Here is an 18,784-nt window from a genome sequence, read left to right as displayed (position 1 = left end):
ACATGCAGTGTCACATGGGTAACTTGTTTGTTACACCCTATTAATATGAAGTTCTGGTGTGGTTCGCTGAGAAATCCAGAAAGAAACAGGGAGTAAATGTCTGTATCCAAACTGAATATTAAACTGTAAATAGCTGTAAATAAAGCCTCCAAAACGCTTTTAAGGGGTCTGTGACTGTTTGGCATTGCGTCAGTGACAAGAATCGGAAATCTTTCCATCACTGACTCAATGGGCAACACTGGGCAGTACTGGCACTGGGCAGGGGGCAAAAACCAAAGGTCACTGGGCGGGGGGGGAGTTTCTAGAGGCTGGATTTAGCTGTCAGGAAAGCAGAAGCTTTGAAAAAAGCCACAAAGAAAAAAATTGAACCGACAAACAGCACGAGAGGAGTGGATTGCGGTGGCACCTCCCACGTGCCACCCAGGAGCACCTGCACCCATTGACCCATTGACCCATTGACCCTTCCCCCAGGCATGCCAGTGTTTACAAGGTTCTCACAGGTTTCAAAAAAGGGCTTCAGATGACAGCTGTGAAAAAGGATTCCTTATTCACTACATAACTTATTTTGAGAACAGCAAAGAACATGTTACATTATGAAATACTGAAAGAACCCTCTCCCCGTGCTCCCCCAATAAACAACCCAGAAAGAGAAACCAGTGCCAGTCTGGGGTAGATGAAAAAATTGCAAGCCCCAAGCCAATCTGGCACATAGCATAAAATTCCTACCCAGTCCCCAAGGGGAACCAGTTTAAGAACTGGTGGGAAAGGCTGCCCACACGCAGGTGAACTGGGGGCAGATACAATGTGTCCTTTTATGCAATTGAGTGCTATGTACTGTAGCTCATGAATGTTCTTGAAACAGTCTGCAGGCAGATGGATCTTGCATTTTGTGCAACCTGCCATTGTAAAGTGTGGGTTCCCTGAAACCTACAGATACAGCAGTCCCTTGCACTTTCATCTGGTTAGGAACAAGAGCATGGACAAAAGTCAAAAATGGATGAATGTCAAAGCATAGCTTTATTATGTTGGCTGGTGAAAAATGTAAGTAACTAACTGTTGTTGGCAACCTTCAGTCTCGAAAGACTATGGTATCGTGCTCTGAAAGGTGGTTCTGGAACAGCGTCTAGTGTGGCTGAAAAGGCCAATTCGGGAGTGACAATCCCTTCCACACTGGGAGCAAGTACAGTCTGTCCCTGGCCTGTCTCCCTGGCTATGGGCCTTCCTTCTTTGCCTCTTAGCCTCAGACTGTTGGTCAAGTGTCTCTTTAAACTGGGAAAGGCCATGCTGCACAGCCTGCCTCCAAGCAGGCCACTCAGAGGCCAGGGTTTCCCACTTGTTGAGGTCCACTCCTAAGGCCTTCAGATCCCTCTTGCAGATGTCCTTGTATCGCAGCTGTGGTCTACCTGTAGGGTGCTTTCCTTGCACGAGTTCTCCATAGAGGAGATCCTTTGGGATCCGGCCATCATCCATTCTCACGACATGACCAAGCCAACGCAGGCGTCTCTGTTTCAGCAGTGCATACATGCTAGGGATTCCATGCAAAGCCGAAATAAACATAAGAATGTTGATGAATGTCATGGAGGCTTGGATGAAATTGAACAAAAGAGGAAAGCACATGGGCAAAATTTGAAATGTGGTTACAATTAAAAATGGTTGAAACCGCAAAGCAATGAAAATCAACTGGATGAAAGTCAAGGTACTGCTACAAAGGAACTCAGATGGGAGACGCTCGGGTGTGCCCATGTTGATTGACTGCGTATTCAAATCTCTTAAAGTCCAAGCCTGAAAAAAACCTTGACAGCTCAATCCTAACCCGCACTGGGACAGTCAAGCTGGCTTGCCTGCACTGTATCCAGTGCATAGTTAGAGGTGGATCTGAAACACCTTGGAGTAACGGGACTTATGTCCCCTTACCCCGAGTAATGCCCAGCCACTTCAATGGGGCTACTCAGATCTGCACCAGCTAAACCACTGGCGCAGATTTCAGCAGTCCTGTAGGCTGCTCAAGAGTGGGGTAAGGATCTGGTCTAAATGCCAGAAGCCGGTCCCAACCTCATCCTGGGCCCACCCTACCCAACAGTCTGCCCACTGCTCACCCTCCCCCACCCTGGAATGCTCCAGTTCTGCCCACCCTCTACCCTCCCCAACCCCTCTGTGCCAGCAACCCACCAGTGGCACAAACGTACCTCTGCTGGAGCTAGCCACCCAGGAACTTGCACCAGCTTAACACCACGTCAGGATTGCATTCTGTCATCTAAAGGCTGAAAGGGAACAGAAAGGCAGGAATAAGTCTATAGTGTGAAAGAAAAAACACAGATACAGGCGCCATGCAAAGGGAGTGCCAGTGTTGCCTCCCCATCTCCCCCCACCCAGAGTAGCTGCAGAAATGTGTACCTATCTGACTAACTCAGGTGTGGGTAAGAAGTCCCTTGTTCCTTTCCCTTGAGGATGGGGCTGAGGGGGAGTGATGGAGAAGAGAACTTTTCTGCTGAATTGGTCTTGCCTGTCATTTAGGCCTGTTCATTCTTGTTGTAGCCAATCGTTGCAATCGTACAGACATTTCTGGGAGTGAGGAGTAAGGCCTATTGACCAATGAGACCTCCTTCTGGGTAGACATGTATACGAGTGCACGGAGAATCCTCTTTTGTGCAACTGTAATGTACAGTAAGTCAAAGCAAATGCTGTGATAGCAAGTCAATGGGACTCCTGATCCCTCTAAGTTCCAAAGTGTACTAAAAGCAACCTTTTGTTTCTGGTATATGGAAACAACTAGAATTTTTTTTCTGGTGGCATAAATGTCTTAACTGAGGTCAACTGAGAAGGATTTCATAAAAAAAAAAAAAAAAAAAAAAAAAACCAGAAGATTTTAGGATTCTTTTCTCCCTGGTCCTTATAGGTTTCTAAGTAAGATATGTCCTGATAAAACTGGCTGTTGAGCAGAGCCACACACCATGATAAACCAGGAAGGGGCTAACCTAGCCAGTGAAATGTCATCCTGGATCTTTTCATTGCAAGCAACACACATATTTTATTTAAAAGCCATTTGGACACAGTGCAATTGTCTCTGCAATCGGGGTTTCACAAAATCAAGCAACTGAACAAACAAACAAAAAACAAGGCACAAAACTCCTAGCCATTTTTTTTTCATTAGTGATGTCATAGCAAAGGCCAAGACACTGGGGATGTGATTATCATCCATTATTGTCAATCTGAATGTTTTTCTTTTCTTTTCCTGTCTCCTACCCAGAGGATTTCCAGGACCTACCAGCAAGATCAACAATAACTCTCTGAAAGATGCTATAAAACCTCCCATGTTGTTCAGAACTGGATCTAGGGATAGGCAGGGCCCTGTCTGTCCTTTTCACCCAACTATTTCCCTTTTATAGTTTCAAGTATGTTTCCTTTTCCCCAATTTAATTTTTAAGAACTAGAGTGGGAACCTCTGGAGAATGAGAAACTTCTCTATCTTCAGAGAGAGAGAGAGGCTTATTAATTGAAATTCCATTTGGGACACCCAAGCAAAGTCATGGATCTCTATAGCTTCATACCTTCTTTGAATAGTTTCTAAATAAGGTGACTGAACAGTCATTAATCTTGAGAGAAAAAAATTCCAACTCTGGAATCTACTCTTAAGTGATTCTGATGGAGAAGAGAAACCAAATGGAAACATTCTAAACCGTGAGGCAGAGTACATATGAGGCTGTCTTGCTCTTCTCAGTTTATCAAACAGGAAGAAAGGAAAGAACCAGGAAGGCTGTGACAATATAGATGCCAGCCATATAATGCTCTGTATGGAAACATGGCAACTCTGCCTTTGGAAGGAAAGCTTTGGTGTTAAGATGGAAGCGACAGGATTCGTACTTCTCGTGCTACTCTTTCGTACCGCCTGCGAGACCCATTCCATTAACTGCACCATATTGAATGATCCCTATCATATACCCCACAAATTTTATCAGCCGGGAAATCTCCTCATTGGTGCTCTTGCCTCTCAGGTCTTCGGCTTTCACAGCAGTCCCAATTTCACCAAAGAACCCACACAGACGCCGAATGGTAGACCTATGTAAGATATTCTTGCTTTTTTTCCCCTTCTGCAATATGATTCAGATCCTAGTAAAAGAAATTTTTCTAATAGATACAGGTGTTTGTTTTTGATAAAAACATATAAAAACACAAAACACCACATAGAGTGCTTCAGTAACAAGACTTTTCATTGTGCATAAGGGAGGTTTCCATCTAGCAACACCTGGATTGGCTGTCCCCTTAGTTTTCATTCAAAAATCCTTTCATTCAAAATTTCATTTGCTCTGAACCTTTGCCTCATCTTTGTGTTCTCGAATACACCTCATTATTCTATTATTTTTATTCCTCAAATATACCTACTGCAACGTACTCCAGCTTATTGCCCTTTGATTTTTTCGGCTTGATTCAAAGTTTTAAGTTTTAAGTTACTACAAGTGGGCAAGCTTGTATTAGTTAGCATAAAACAGTGGCTTCCAACCTTTAGGAACCGGCAGATGACTGAGGCAGAAATTGGGATCATTTTGGACCACAAGCAACCCCAACCTGCCTGCGCACAAAAAAATACAATTAAATTTGTAATAATTAGATGATATTTATTAGATTTATTTGTTATAGAGAAGATTTGTGCATTGCTGCTTTTGTTGTCAGCTGCAGCTGTGGGCAGTCCATTGTCCACCTTCTCTGGTGATCCATGGGGAAGTGTCTCCCGAGCTAGTGCTCCCCCCAGAGACCACTAGAGAGTGCAGAGAACTGACCTCCCATCGCAGCAGCTGTTCTTTGCAGGGCAGCTATCTTGCAAACTGCAGAAGCTGAGGTCTTTGCAGGACAATTAGCAGCTATATGATTTTTTAATAGCCACGGGGCTTGAGGCAATTAGTTGTCTGATCTTTCCATCACCTTTATTTTCATTGGAGACTCTGCTCATCTGCTATGGAACCCACCAAATATTGGGTTGTGACCCACTCTTTGGTCCCAACCCATTGTTTAAGAACCACTGGCCCAAATCCATACAAATGTAGTCATGACAAAGGTCCACTGTAATTAATGAGACTGCAGGTGAGTGTTGGCAAACATTTTCAGTGGTGTTTTATGAGGATTGATTTAGATTCTAGCCATAAATCTAAACAATCATTGTCATTTGCTCCAGAAGGAGCCAGTGACAGTGCCTCTCATAGAATAAAATTTCAAACTACAGGTCCAGCCTGTTTATACACAGAAATTTTTCTACACAGATTTAACTCAACAGGAATGGCCCCTGCAAATGAGAAGGAATGTGCCGATCCCTGGAGAAGGGGAAAAATGCATCCCTTTAAAATCAATTTTAAAAACTGAACAGTCCTTTAACAATAGCCTCCTTAATGAGAGAGAGAGAGAGAGAGAGAGAGAGAGAGAGAGAGAGAGAGAGAGAGAGTAGCTGGCTGACAATCCATCAAGCCTTCTCTCACCAGCAGACCCCTCCCTTCCCCCTGAGCAGTGAAAGAAAGGTGATCACTTTGCAATGGTGAAGGGAGGGGCTGAGTGAAGTGCCTTTCTAAGCCCTTGGAGGAGGACTGATTGATGATTGTCTTCTTAATGACTCTTATCTTACATCACAAAGGTCAGCAAGGCTGTTTTTAAATCACTGGAGCAATGAAACTTTGTTTTTTAAATTGATTTGCTATAGTGCATTTTTTGCCATCCACATGAGCGCTTGGAATGGAACCCATGCGAATAATGAGTCTCAACCTGTATGCTCCTAGAGATTTTTAAACTAAATGTGAATCTTGATCCCATGCAGAACTGTGATAATGTAACATGCAATAGGCATTTTTTATGTTTTCATAAAAACTATAGTGCTGTCATTGCAGTTCTGTGCCGAAATGTTACCAGCACATCATGGCCTTGGCATTTGCTGTAAAAGTTATCAATGAGGATCCTGAAATCCTACCAAACATCACTTTGGGGTACCACATCCTCAACAGTTACTTCATTGAAAGGATGACCTATAAGGCCACCTTGAATCTGCCTTCATCACACCATCCATTTATCCCCAACTTCAGGTGTTACAACCATAACCATTTAGTTGCTGTCATTGGAGGATTCATGTTTGAAACTTCTGCCAATGCGGCCACCATCCTATCCATCTACAAGATCCCACAGGTAAGTCAAGTGCATAGAGGTGTAGAAATTGTGCAACGATGCCACCTCATTTAATGCTTGTGTAAAGCATCAGATAAGAGCCATTCATTTCCTTGCAGCTCACCTATGGATCATTTTCCCCAGCGCAGAGTGACAAAATGCTGTTCCCTTCCCTGTACCAGATGGTCCCAAATGAAGTCTATCAGTACAGGGGGGCTATCCGGTTACTTCACCATTTCCAGTGGACATGGATTGGGCTCTTTGCTGTGGATGATGACAACGGGGACCGGTTTTTGCATCAAATGTTCCCTCTGCTTTCTCAGAATGGCATTTGTTATGCCTTCGTACTGAGAACACCAAAACGAACTTATGCGGAAGAGTTGTTTATCTTGCTCATTCGACAAGCTGAACATTACCCTGTTCTCAAGGATAATAAAGTCAATGTGTATTTTGTACATGGAGAACCTCCATCCCTTCTTGATTTAACAATGTTGCTGCATTATGCACCATTGTTTTCATTGCCACCTCTGGGCAAAGTCTGGATTGTTACATCTCAATGGGATTTTGAATTCCTGCCATTTCAAAGGTCTTGGGATATAGACTTTTTCCATGGTGCCCTGTCCTTCACGGTTCAAGCAAATCAGCCTCTTGGATTCCAAAAATTTGTGGATACTATCAAGCCCCCCTGGGCAAATGGAGATGGCTTTATCCAAAACTTCTGGGAGCAAGCATTTGACTGTTCATTTGAAATGAATATTGGAGGTGAAGAGGACAAAGACCCCTGCACTGGGGAGGAGAAGTTGGAGAGCCTTCCTTCTACTTTATTTGAAATGAGCATGACCGGCCACAGTTACAATGTCTACAGTGCTGTCTATGCTGTGGCACATGCTTTGCATGCTATGTACATATCAAGATCCAGATTTAGGAAGCTAGGAGGAGGGCTGAAATTTCAGGATATGCAGCTATGGAAGGTAACTTCTCAATGACTGAACATTACTGAACAAGCTAAACAAATCAGGATAATGTATTGGCCTAAGATAGGGAAAACCCTTTTCCTAACTCTTCAGTAACTATAGCTGACATTTTGGAGTGGTGTTTTAACTAAATTTTTAATTGTCTTATGTGATAAATTGGAGTTTGTCCTGTTTTTAATTTTTTTTAATGTATGATGATGATGTTGTTGTTGTTGATGATGATGATATATTTTCGTTGTTTTAAACTTTGTAAGGCACCTCCATTGCCCTTACTGGGAGAAAAGCAGGGCAATTCTTTAAATAAATAACTATGGTTTTGCCATATTTTTTTTTGTTCATAACTTGTTCCTTTATGCTTCTTCTGGATCCCAATGGAGAAAAAATGGCAGCTAGCAAAATAAGGTCATTCCGAGAATGATCTAGGTAAGGAAATATTTTGTAAAACTCATTGTAAATATTAGACCTGTGACCATTTTTAGGAAGTCTTATGCACAGAACAAATGTGCCACATGCAAGCCAGCATTTTCCATGAATGTAATACTTACTTTATTTTATTTACGGTCATCCGACCAGCTAAACACAGACAACAAAACAAAATACAAAGAGTTAAAACCAACTCCCCTTTACAGATATATAAAATCATAAAATCAGAGATTTACACTCTCAATTTTCTTTCTTATCAACTGTGCAGCGTAACAAAAGCGGGCAACCCTGAATGATATATCGGAGTATACATCAGAAAGCAGAAAAGCAAGCTGCTCCTCCACCTGCATCCCCGTTTCAGTACCGAGGATCGGGGAGATAAATTTAGATCTTAAATCATCGTAATATGGACATTGCAAAACAATGTGAGCAGTTGTCTCCACCACATTTTGAGGGCAGGGGAATGTAATACACTTTTGCAGACAAAAACAATGTGGGTTTCCATGTGCACGAGTTTTTCCCCCACAGATCAAGAGACCAATTCTATACTATCTTCAGACATTGGTTCTCCTCTCCTGCTGGGGCTCTTCCCTTATCCAGAAGAGACCTCCACAACTGTCCCCCTACCACAGGATGCCACAGTAGTCATTCTGGCAGTGAGGAAATGGATAGGATTGGCCCATAAACCCTTTTCACTTCTTAATCCATTAGTTTGGAATCATCCACATGGTGTTGAACAGATAGTTGGAAAGCTGACATGGTTGCCTGATATCTGTGGGTTCTGAGTCATCAGAGAAGGTGATATTTTGCCCTAAAATATTTCCTGGGGAAATATTTGCCAGGCCAGGAGCTTTACTGCCACAGAAGGCCAAACCCTCAGGAGGAAACTCCCACACATTTTGGCAGAAACATGCTTCTGGTATATGTGCAGACATAGGAAGATCTCCAAAGGATGATTGATAGAACCAGAAGGGGGACTAGTACAGATAAATCCTAGAGTTTGGGTGAATCTGTGATTGCAAATGCTACCTGGGTTGACACTCACAAATGTGGGGGCATGTTTGGCCTGCCCCTTAGGCTTTAATCCTACGTGCACATTCCTGGCAGAAAGTCATATTTAATTCAATGAGACTGACTTCTAAGTAGACATGCACAGGACTGTGAGTGATTTAACTGTATGAGTGTAAATATTAATCCGCTCATAACACTTTGCATTTATATACAGGTAAAATGAGGTGACTAGTGACGTATGGACATTTTTTGCTTGTAGATGATACATAAAAGTATAGAAAGCAGACTCATAGACAAGACTTTGAGGAAAGGGGGAACAATTATTTTAAGACTGTGCTAGCCATATATTGCTTTAAACACACACACAAACACATTTATTTAAAAGAAGTTGCTGTCTGATTGTGTGACATCTTTATTAGCTTATAAGGATTTTAAACAAATTGATTAAGGCCCAAATCCTGACCAATTTTCCAGCACTGACACACTGTGCTAATGGGGCATGTGTTGCACCCTGCAGTTGGGGGGCACTCACAGAGGCCTCCTCAAGGTAAGGGGATGTTTGTTCCCTTACCTCAGAGCTGCATTGTCCTTACCTCAGTGGTGGAATGTTGGTTAGGACTGTGCCCTAAGCCTAACAAAATAATTGACTGAATTCTGCACCCTCCCTATTAACCCATCTCTTCTCTTGTTTCATTCTTCTCTTTCGTTCTAGCTGCATCGCTTTTTAAGGAGCATTTGCTTCAACAATAGTGCTGGAGAGACTGTGCGCTTTGATGAAAACGGAGAACTAGTAGCAGGTTTTGATGTTACAAACTGGGTGACTTTCCCCAATGGCTCTTTTCTTAGAGCAAAAGTTGGAAGGTTAGATCTTCAGGCTCTTTCAGGCCAAGAACTGACCATTAATGATGGCCAAATTGAGTGGCACAGGAGCTTTAACCAGGTGAGACATAGTCATGGATGGTGAAATCTATAAAATACTAGGGGATATTATAGTGGTGTGGTCTGGGCAGCCAGGTCCTCGGTGCTGGTCGCTCGGATGGGGATGATGCTGTCAAGAGGCTTCCAGGATGGAGACTGAGGGCCTTTCTCAGCAGTGAAAAGAGAAACCCCAAGCAGCCTCAGACGTGGCCAGGGGAGCGGGTTTTACCACCTGACCTCCTCCTCCTGTCTTTTTCTGCCAGGGATCACATGCAGCCACCCTCACAGGATGGATGCCTACCCTCTACTGAGCTCCTTATTTGTTGTTGAGGAGTTATTATATATAGGCATCTCTGGTCTTCACCCTGACCCTTCCTGCCCTTGACCCTCTGTAAGTGCTGCTCCCTTTATGGGCCCCGGTCCTAAAGGGAGCCTCCTCTCCAGGCCTGGTTATCCTGCTTGGGAGGTTGATGAGGCTGTGGCTGTATGGCCATGCCATCAACATGTTATCTGAAGGGAGTGGGGCTGCCTGTGACCCAGGTACCTTGCAGTGAACCTGCTGGTGGTTGCTGTGTTGTGCTCACACAAGTAGGGAACGAGGCAGGGAAGGGCGTTTTTGGGTGGGGGACAGAACAGGAGGTGGATCAGGATTGGGAGGGGGCTGAATCATGCCACATCCTAACCCATTTTCCCAGCACGAACAGCCCTACCTGGGCTTTGCACCAGCTATATAGCTAATAATAATAATAATAATAATAATAATAATAATAATAATAATAACAACAACAACAACAACAACAACAACAACAACAACAACAACAACAACAACAACAACAACAGGTATTTATATACCGCCTTTCTTGGTCTTCAAGACTTTATTCAAGGTGGTTTACATAGGCAGGCTTTATTTAAATCCCTTATTAAATAGGGATTTTTACAATTGAAAGAAGGTTCTATCTTCAAGAACCACTACATTCAGGTGTTTCATTCCGATCTGGCTTCACATTCTGGCCTCCATCCTCCCACGCTCAGAGCAGATGGAATAGCTTGGCTTCAGTTTGTCAGCTGCTTCAAGGTCGCACGGTGCTGGTGGCCTCGAACTGGCGACCTTGTGGATGTTATCTTCAGGCAGACGGAGGCTCTACCCTCAAGACCAGACCTCCTGCCCACCTCCTGGGTACAGATCCAATAAGCCCCATAGCGGTGTCTGTGGCTTTACTCAGGATGAGGAGGAAAATATCCCTTTACCCCAAGGTGAAACACATGGTAAAACCAAAACACATGGCAACAAGGGTCTCATTTCTAGAGTTTTCATAGACTTTCCTCGCATAGAACCCTATCAGGTTCTTGGAGGGGTGAACTAATCAAGGCATCATCCTTTCTTGGTTGAGGTCAACTGATGGGTTCTGCCTTTATTTTTCACACCCAGCTGAGAGTCCAGTACCTAGTTTGGAGGATCCTTCTTTTGTTTTGTTTAAACTTGTCAGGAGCTCTTAGGAATTGGCTGTGGTCACCAGGTAAGATATCTGCTGGTCCAGCAGGCTATTTGAATTTTAGGGCCCGTAAATTCTATCTGAATTTTGGAGTTCTGTTAGCACTTTGGAGCAAGTAAAACTCTTTTAGATTCAGCCAAATGAATGGAGGGAGTGTGATCACTTGGTTCATCAAAAGTGTGGCCTTCCTGGCATGTGAAGCAAGCAGCCTGATTTTAACCTGGGCTGGCACAGCCAGGCTGCATGGCCTGTACTGTATCCAACACAGGTTAGGAGGCTGCTAGAGGTCTCCTCAAGGTAAGGAGATATTTTTCCCTTTACCCTGTATCGAGCCCCAGCCTGCCTTATGGGACTTCTCGAATTCATGCCAGCTATTTAACTGGTGCAAATCCAGAAAGCCCAGTGTAATGCTGGGAAGGCCGGCGGGGAGGGGTTAGGGTATGGTAGAAGACGTTTCTGTCAATCCTGCTCCCTCCTGAACCTAATCCACCTCCCATTCTTCCCTCCCCCTACACAGAAACACCTCCTCCCTACACCCTCCACATACCCCACATGGCACAACCTAACTTGCGCTATCCAGCTGATAAGAGCTGCATCAGCAGGGTGGCAAGGGCCTTTACATCAGCGCAGCCTCTTCTCCGGGTGTCAGAAGCACATTTGCAACAGCTTTGGCTGGCCCAATGAAACAAACTACGTATGTTGAAATATCTCAAGAGCTATAGCAAAAAAAAAACCAGTGGGGTGAGGCAATGGTGCATCATCACATCCACCACCCCGCACACTGCATGGGAGGATATCCATCATGGGGCTGACATGCTGGTCTCCTGCACTGGATGATGCAAACCATAGAGATGCCACTGGTCACTACTAGTACTTTTCTATGCACACTTTATTCATCCCAATAATTTCCCTTATTTCCACGGACAGGTGGTGCCGCTTTCTGTGTGCAATGACAACTGCTATCCTGGCTATAGCAGGAAAAAGAAAGAAGAAATGGAATTCTGCTGCTACGATTGTGTTTCTTGTCCAGAAGGGATGGTCTCTGACAAAAAGGGTAGGAGAAATAAGACACAAAAGCCTGGCCAAGAGGGAGCAAGAATGTCGCTTGGCCTGTTCTTTTCCATTCAGAAATAAAGAAGTGGCATTTTCAAAGCACGGAGAAAAAAGTTCAAATCCCTACAGAGCCATGGAGCTTGCTTAGTAACCTTAGACCAGCAACTGCCTCTCAGCTGAAGCTACCTCACATGGTTGTCAGGATAAAAATGAGGAAGGGAAATCCATGTAAACCAGTCTTAGCTCCTTGGGGGTAAGGCAGAATATAAATGTGAAAAGAAGTTAGGTTTTGCAGTTTAACTCGGAACCCCAACTTGATCCTTCCTATCTCTCTTCGTATGCCACTGTAAATATCATTTCCTTGTACAGGTATAGTCTCATACGTGTAACTGAATTGACGGTATATTCTTCTCTACTTTAAACTCAACTGATTAAACTCAACTCCAAATCTATCCTCCTCTCCCATTATTAGATCCATTACTAAAAGCCAAATGAGATGATACAACAAGACCTTCCTTAGTACTACTCAGAATGATTTTTATTTTAGAAATTTCAATTGCGGGAGGCCCTGAACTGATCATGGCCATAGCAGGGAGAAGGGCCTTAACTTTTCTGCCTCTGTCAGAGACTCAATAAGAATTGCTCCCATTTCCTCCTCTTGTTTGATAATAATAATATTAACAACAACATCAACAACAACAACAACAACAACAACAACAACAACAACAACAACAACAACAACAACAGGTATTTATATACCGCCTTTCTTGGTCTTTATTCAAGACTTTATTCAAGGCGGTTTACATAGGCAGGCTTTTTTAAATCCCTTATTAAATAGGGATTTTTACAATTGAAAGAAGGTTCTTTCTTTCAAGAACCACTACATTCAGGTGTTTCATTCCAATCTGGCTTCACATTCTGGCCTCCATCCTCCCATGCTCAGAGCAGATGGAATAGCTCAGCTTCAGTTTGTCAGCTGCTTCAAGGTCGCACGGTGCCGGTGGCCTCGAACTGGCAACCTTGTGGATGTTATCTTCAGGCAGACAGAGGCTCTACCCTCTAGACCAGACCTCCTGCCCACTGGCCCCATCAGAGATTATTCTACGTGTCCAACAGCAGATATGAGAGAAGGGATTCATATTAGGACTATGGTAAGGACAAAGGGTTACGGGTCCCTGGCCCCTTGCTTGAGTCCTGATCAGGACTAAACCCCTGTGAGTTTCAAGTCCACTTTCCACCACTTTCAGGGTGTGCTTAAGATAACAGTTATGGCCCAATCCTATCTAACAGTAGTGCCGGAAAAACACTTTGCAGCAGCACAAGCAGCATTTCTCCAAGATATTCATCAACATCTTGAAACAATAACCAGTTCTTTCTTTTTTCCCCAGACATGGATGCCTGTGTCATATGTCCAGAAGATCAGTATCCCAACAAGCACCAAAGGCAATGTATTCCCAAGGTCATCAGCTACCTCTCCCACAATGAAAGTTTAGGGATCATCTTAGTGACTCTGGCTATTTCTTTCTCTCTGATCACAGCTTTAGTGCTTGGACTGTTTATAAAACACCAGGACACTCCCATAGTCAAGGCCAACAACCGAAGCCTCACCTACACCCTCCTCATCTCCCTCCTCCTTTGCTTCCTCTGCTCCCTGCTCTTCATTGGGAGGTCTGGAAGGGTGACCTGCCTTCTGCGACAAACAGCTTTTGGCATCATCTTCTCTCTGGCCCTTTCTTCTGTGCTGGCAAAGACTGTCACTGTGGTTCTGGCTTTCATGGCTACCAAACCAGGATCTGGGATGAGGAAATGGGTGGGGAAAAGATTGTCCAATTCCATTGTCATTTCAGGCTCTTTGGTTCAAACAGGCATTTGTTTGCTTTGGTTGAGCACTTCCCCTCCATTCCCAGACACAGACATGCACTCAGTGAAAGGGGAAATCATAATGGAATGTAATGAGGGCTCAGCTTCCATGTTTTACTGTGTCTTGGGCTACATGGGTTTCCTTGCTGTTGTCAGCTTCATTGTGGCTTTCCTGGCCCGGAAGTTGCCAGACAGTTTCAATGAAGCCAAGTTCATCACCTTCAGCATGCTGGTCTTTTGCAGTGTTTGGCTGTCCTTCATTCCAACGTACCTGAGCACAAAGGGGAAGTACATGGTGGCCGTGGAAATCTTCTCTATCTTAGCTTCCAGTGCTGGCTTACTGGGTTGCATTTTTTCCCCTAAATGCTACATTATTGTGCTGAGGCCTGAGCTGAACAATAGGGAACAGTTAATCCATAGGAAAAAAGAAAACGTATAAGATCACAATCTTCATATTCCCTTGGGCAGGCGCAAGTCACTTGCACCAGCCCAGGAGTGTCGCGAATGTGCTGTAAAGCAGGTTCACACCTCTGTAGGAGTTGAGGAGGCAAGGACACGTGCTGGCCTCCATGTATCAGATCCAGCCCAGCGCTGGGTAAGTTTGTACTGGCCTGAGACCAGCACAAGGAGTTGGGAAGGGTGGTGGGTGAGCGAAATGGGGGTGGTGGGCGCAGTGGCAGGTGAGTGATGTGTGGGCTGGTGGGCAGATCGAGCCTTCAGGGGGAATGGAACTGGCTTCTGGTACTTAGGCCAGATCCTAACTCCTCTCCCAAACAGCCCAGCATTACCTTGGGCTGCTTGGATCTGCGCAAGTGATTTTGATTACACAGTGCACTCATGCTGTTATTCTGCATAGCTCAGTATTAAAACATTTCCGCTCAGAAGCCTTCAGAGTTGGATCCTTCTCCAACCACACAGACTTCCTCTCTTTCCAGCACCCCATCTTCCCACCTCTTCAGGGCAAAGCACCATGCCTGTCTCCTACCAGGTTTCACCCTGCCCAGCCCAGCAGCTCTGTATCCTGTTGTTTCAGCTCTGTATCTTCAGTGGCAACTGAGCTTGGTGCTGCGCAACCCACCTGAAATTGGCTTGTGACACACCTAGTGGGTCCCAACCCACAGTTTGAGAAATGCCGAGATAGATAGATAGATAGATAGATAGATAGATAGATAGATAGATAGATAGATAGATAGATAGATAGATAGAGCAAGTCTATGGGATTTCCGAACCCTCTAAGTCCCAAAGTATTTATTTTATTTATTTTTCACATTTTTATACCACCCATCCTCCAAGGAATTTGAGCTCAGGGTGGAATACATGGTTCCTTCTCGCATTTTGTTCTCACAACAACCATCAGTTAGGTTAGGCTGAGAGATAGCGACTGGCCTAAGGTCACCCAGGAAGCTTTGTGGCTGAGCCAGCAGTGGAGCTAGAGGACTGCATCACTAAGGTTTTTCAGTGCTCGAACACCGGTATAAAGCAGTCTCTCCCTGTCACCTTCAGAGCCATTCAGAGCTGCTCCAAATGGCTCAGAGGCTCATTGGAGACTGGGGCTCCCCGTGGGCCAGATTGGGAGTCCCTGAGTGCCACAAATTGCCCCTGGGCCGAGGTTTGGGCACCCCTGCTCTATTTTTTTAAAAAAGCAGCTCTTTCTCAGGTATATAGAAACAATGGCAATTTTTTTTTTCTAGTGACATAAATCTCTTAGCTGAGGTCCCCTGACAAGGATCCCACCCAAAAAATCTGAAAGGTTTTCATTTTTCTTTTCCCCCATCCCTGGTCCTTAACAGGTTTTAAGTAAGGTATGTCTATATAAAACTGGCTCTCGAGCAGGACCAAGCACCACTGGAAAATAGGGAGGAGGTAATCAAATAGATGCCCTGCATCTTTTCATTCTAATGCATTTATTCTAATGTATTTTATTTAAAAGTCATCTGGAAACAGTGCAACTGTCTCTGTAATTATGTTAGTGAATGGAGTTCCAGGCAAAAGACACTTCCTTATCGTATCTTATAGTGAACTTTTCTTTTTAAATATGCAATAAGTATCTTGAGTCTGCACTTCAAGTAGGGACAACTCAAAGGTTCAGACTGCTGTTTGCTTTCTTCATTGTGTCAGAAGGATACAATACTAAAAAATATCAGTTCTGATAATAGGATTTCACACAAAAAACCCGACCATTAAAAAACAACAACACTCCTAGCCATATTTTTCATAAGTGATGACATAGTAAAGACCGAGACACTGGGGATGAGATTAACTTCAATTATTGTCATCTGCAATATTTTTCTTTCTGTCTCCTACGCAGAGGATTTCTAGGACTTACCAGGAAGATCAACAATAACTATCTGAAAGATTCTATAAAACATCCCATGTTGTTCAGAACTGGGTCTACAGATAGGCAGGGCGCTATCCATCTTTTTTTTCTTTTTTTTTAATGCTATTTATCTTGTATAGTTTAAAGTGTCCTTTTCCCTAATTTATTTTTTTTTAAATTAGAGTGAGAATCACTGCACATAATAACTTCTCTATCTCCAATTAGTCCCAGCTATCTTAGTATGACAAATTGTAGCTTATAGGATCTAACTCAGGGAAATGCAAGCAGAGAGAGAGAGAGAGAGAGAGAGAGAGAGAGAGACAGACAGACAGACAGACAGACAGACAGACAGACAGACAGACAGACAGAGACTTATCCGCATACATTCAAATGTCTTAAAATTCTAATTTGAGGCAACCGGGCAAAGTTATTCATCTCTATAGCTTCACACATTCTATGCATACTTGCTAAATGAGAAGACTGAAGAACCAAAACAACAGTCCATTTATCTTGAGAGGTGAAAATCCCAACTTAGTGAAATCTACTCTTAAGTGATCCTGGTGGAGAAGAGGTACCAAACGGAAACATTATAAACTGTTAGAGCACTGGTGCAAAGAAACCTTTATTAAGTAGTCTTGGTCTCATTTTATCAAACAAAGCCGGTTAAGGAAGGCTGTGGCCAAACAGATGTTAATCATATAATGGTCTTTATGGAAACATGGCTACTCTGGAAGGGAAGCATTGGAATTAAGATGGAGGCGATAGTAGTTGTACTTCTCATGCTACTGTTTCGGACTGTCTCCAAGACCCATTCTATTAACTGCACTGTACTGAATGATCCCTATCCTATACCCCACAAAGTTTATCAGCCAGGAAGTCTCCTCATCGGTGCTGTTGCCTCTCAGGTCTTCGGCTTTCACAGCACTCCCAGTTTCACCAAAGAACCCATGCAGACGCTGAATAGTAGACCTATGTAAGATATTCTTGCTTCCTTTCCTTCCCTGTTCTGCAACATATTCAGATCCTAGCAGCAGCGAACTGATCATTTAGTCATAGAGTGCTTCAGTAACAAGACTTTTCATTGTGCATAAGGTAGGCTTCTATGTAACAACACCTGGGTGGACTTGCCCCTTAGCTTTTGATTCATGAATTCTTTCATTCACCATTTCATTTTCTCTGAACATTTGCTTCATATCTGTGTTCTCAGAGACACCTCATTATTCCACTATTGTTATTACTAGAATATGCCCACTGTAATTTTCTTATCTGTCTATAGTTTGTTGCCCTGTAGTTTTCCTTGCTTGATGCCAAGTCTTTTAAATCACTACAAGTGTGTGTTTGGTGCAGAAAGCACACTCAGTAGGGAGTTGCAATCAATCCAACTTGCAAAAGAGCCAGAGGAGGTATAGTGGTTTGGGAGGTGCACTTAGACTCTGGAAGATTCAGGTTCAAATCTCCCCTCAGCTATGAAGCTTCCTTGGCCTTGAAAGTGACCTTGGGCCAGGCACTTTCTCTCAGCCTCATCTACGTCACAGGGTTGTTGGGAGGACAAAAGGAGGGGAGCTCTTTAGAGGAAGGGTGGTATATAAATGTGAAAAGTAAGTAAGTAAGTAAATAAATATTGTTGGCAACCTTCAGTCTCGAAAGACTATGGTATCGCACTCTGAATGGTGGTTCTGGAACAGCGTCTAGTGTGGCTGAAAAGGCCAATTCGTGAGTAACAATCCCTTCCACACTGGGAGCAAGTGCAGTTTGTCCCTGGTCTGTCTCCCTGGCTATGGGCCTTCCTTCTTTGCCTCTTTGCCTCAGACTGTTAGCCAAGTATCTCTTCAAACTGGGAAAGGCCATGCTGCACAGCCTGCGTCCAAGCAGGCCGCTCAGAGGCCAGGGTTTCCCACCTGTTGAGGTCCACTCCTAAGGCCTTCAGATCCCAATTGCAGATGTCCTTGTATCGCAGCTGTGTTCTACCTGTAGGGCGTTTTCCTTGCACGAGTTCTCCATTTATAAATAAATAAATAAATAAATAAATAAATAAATAAATAAATGGACAGGCGATGGGCAATCCACTCCTACCTAACCCGCCATGTGATGATACAGCAGCACCAATGTGGCATCTTTTGAATCCCACTGAGGAGTTTCAGCCTTGGGAGACCTCCTCACAGTAAGGGACATTTCTTCCCTTGCTCCAGGGGTAAGCCCCTGCTGGCTTGGTGGGTCAACTTGGACCTATGCCAATGATATAGCTGGTGCAGGTCTGTGCTGAGCCATGAAGATAGATCAGGCCCAGAATGGGAGTTAGGTTTCGGCAGCTGCCACCACCAAACCTGCCCCCTTCCTGGACCTGATTTACCAGGCTCCGTCTCCAACCCATTCCACCCATTCCCACCCTGGTCTCCCCTTTCCCTTACCTGCAGTGGCAGGCACCAGTAATTCATTGCAATGAATCAACCATTTGCCACTTTTGGGGGTGGCCAGGCCACCCTCTCTGACATTGTCAGATTTGCAACAGCTGGAATGTGCATTACACCTTTGGATTGTGTGTTACTGCAGTGTAACCACCAGATAGGATTCGGAGAACACAGGGTTGTTCTCAATTC

At 44.0% G+C, this 18,784-nt stretch overlaps 1 protein-coding gene across 1 annotated transcript; it reads left to right on the top strand.

The window, feature by feature from the left end:
- Nucleotides 1-5,895: 5,895 nt before the first annotated feature.
- LOC136653227 (vomeronasal type-2 receptor 26-like) lies at nt 5,896-14,309 on the top strand. The gene is made up of 4 exons (XM_066630133.1): nt 5,896-6,159; nt 9,259-9,486; nt 11,885-12,011; nt 13,399-14,309. The coding sequence occupies exons 1-4, from the start codon at nt 5,896-5,898 to the stop codon at nt 14,307-14,309; spliced, it is 1,530 nt and encodes a 509-aa protein (XP_066486230.1).
- Nucleotides 14,310-18,784: the final 4,475 nt, after the last annotated feature.

Source organism: Tiliqua scincoides, chromosome 5, assembly GCF_035046505.1.
Source record: "Tiliqua scincoides isolate rTilSci1 chromosome 5, rTilSci1.hap2, whole genome shotgun sequence".
Taxonomy (NCBI): domain Eukaryota; kingdom Metazoa; phylum Chordata; class Lepidosauria; order Squamata; family Scincidae; genus Tiliqua; species Tiliqua scincoides.
Note: the sequence above shows the minus strand (reverse complement) of the source record. Positions and strands in the feature narration are given on the sequence as shown.

Excerpts from the sequence above, each read along its gene's own strand:
- LOC136653227 (XM_066630133.1), top strand. The coding sequence starts at position 5,896 with ATGGCCTTGGCATTTGCTGTAAAAGTTATCAATGAGGATCCTGAAATC. Across the intron at positions 6,160-9,258 it reads CCATCTACAAGATCCCACAG|CTGCATCGCTTTTTAAGGAG; the intron begins GTAAGTCAAGTG and ends CTTTCGTTCTAG. Across the intron at positions 9,487-11,884 it reads GGCACAGGAGCTTTAACCAG|GTGGTGCCGCTTTCTGTGTG; the intron begins GTGAGACATAGT and ends TTCCACGGACAG.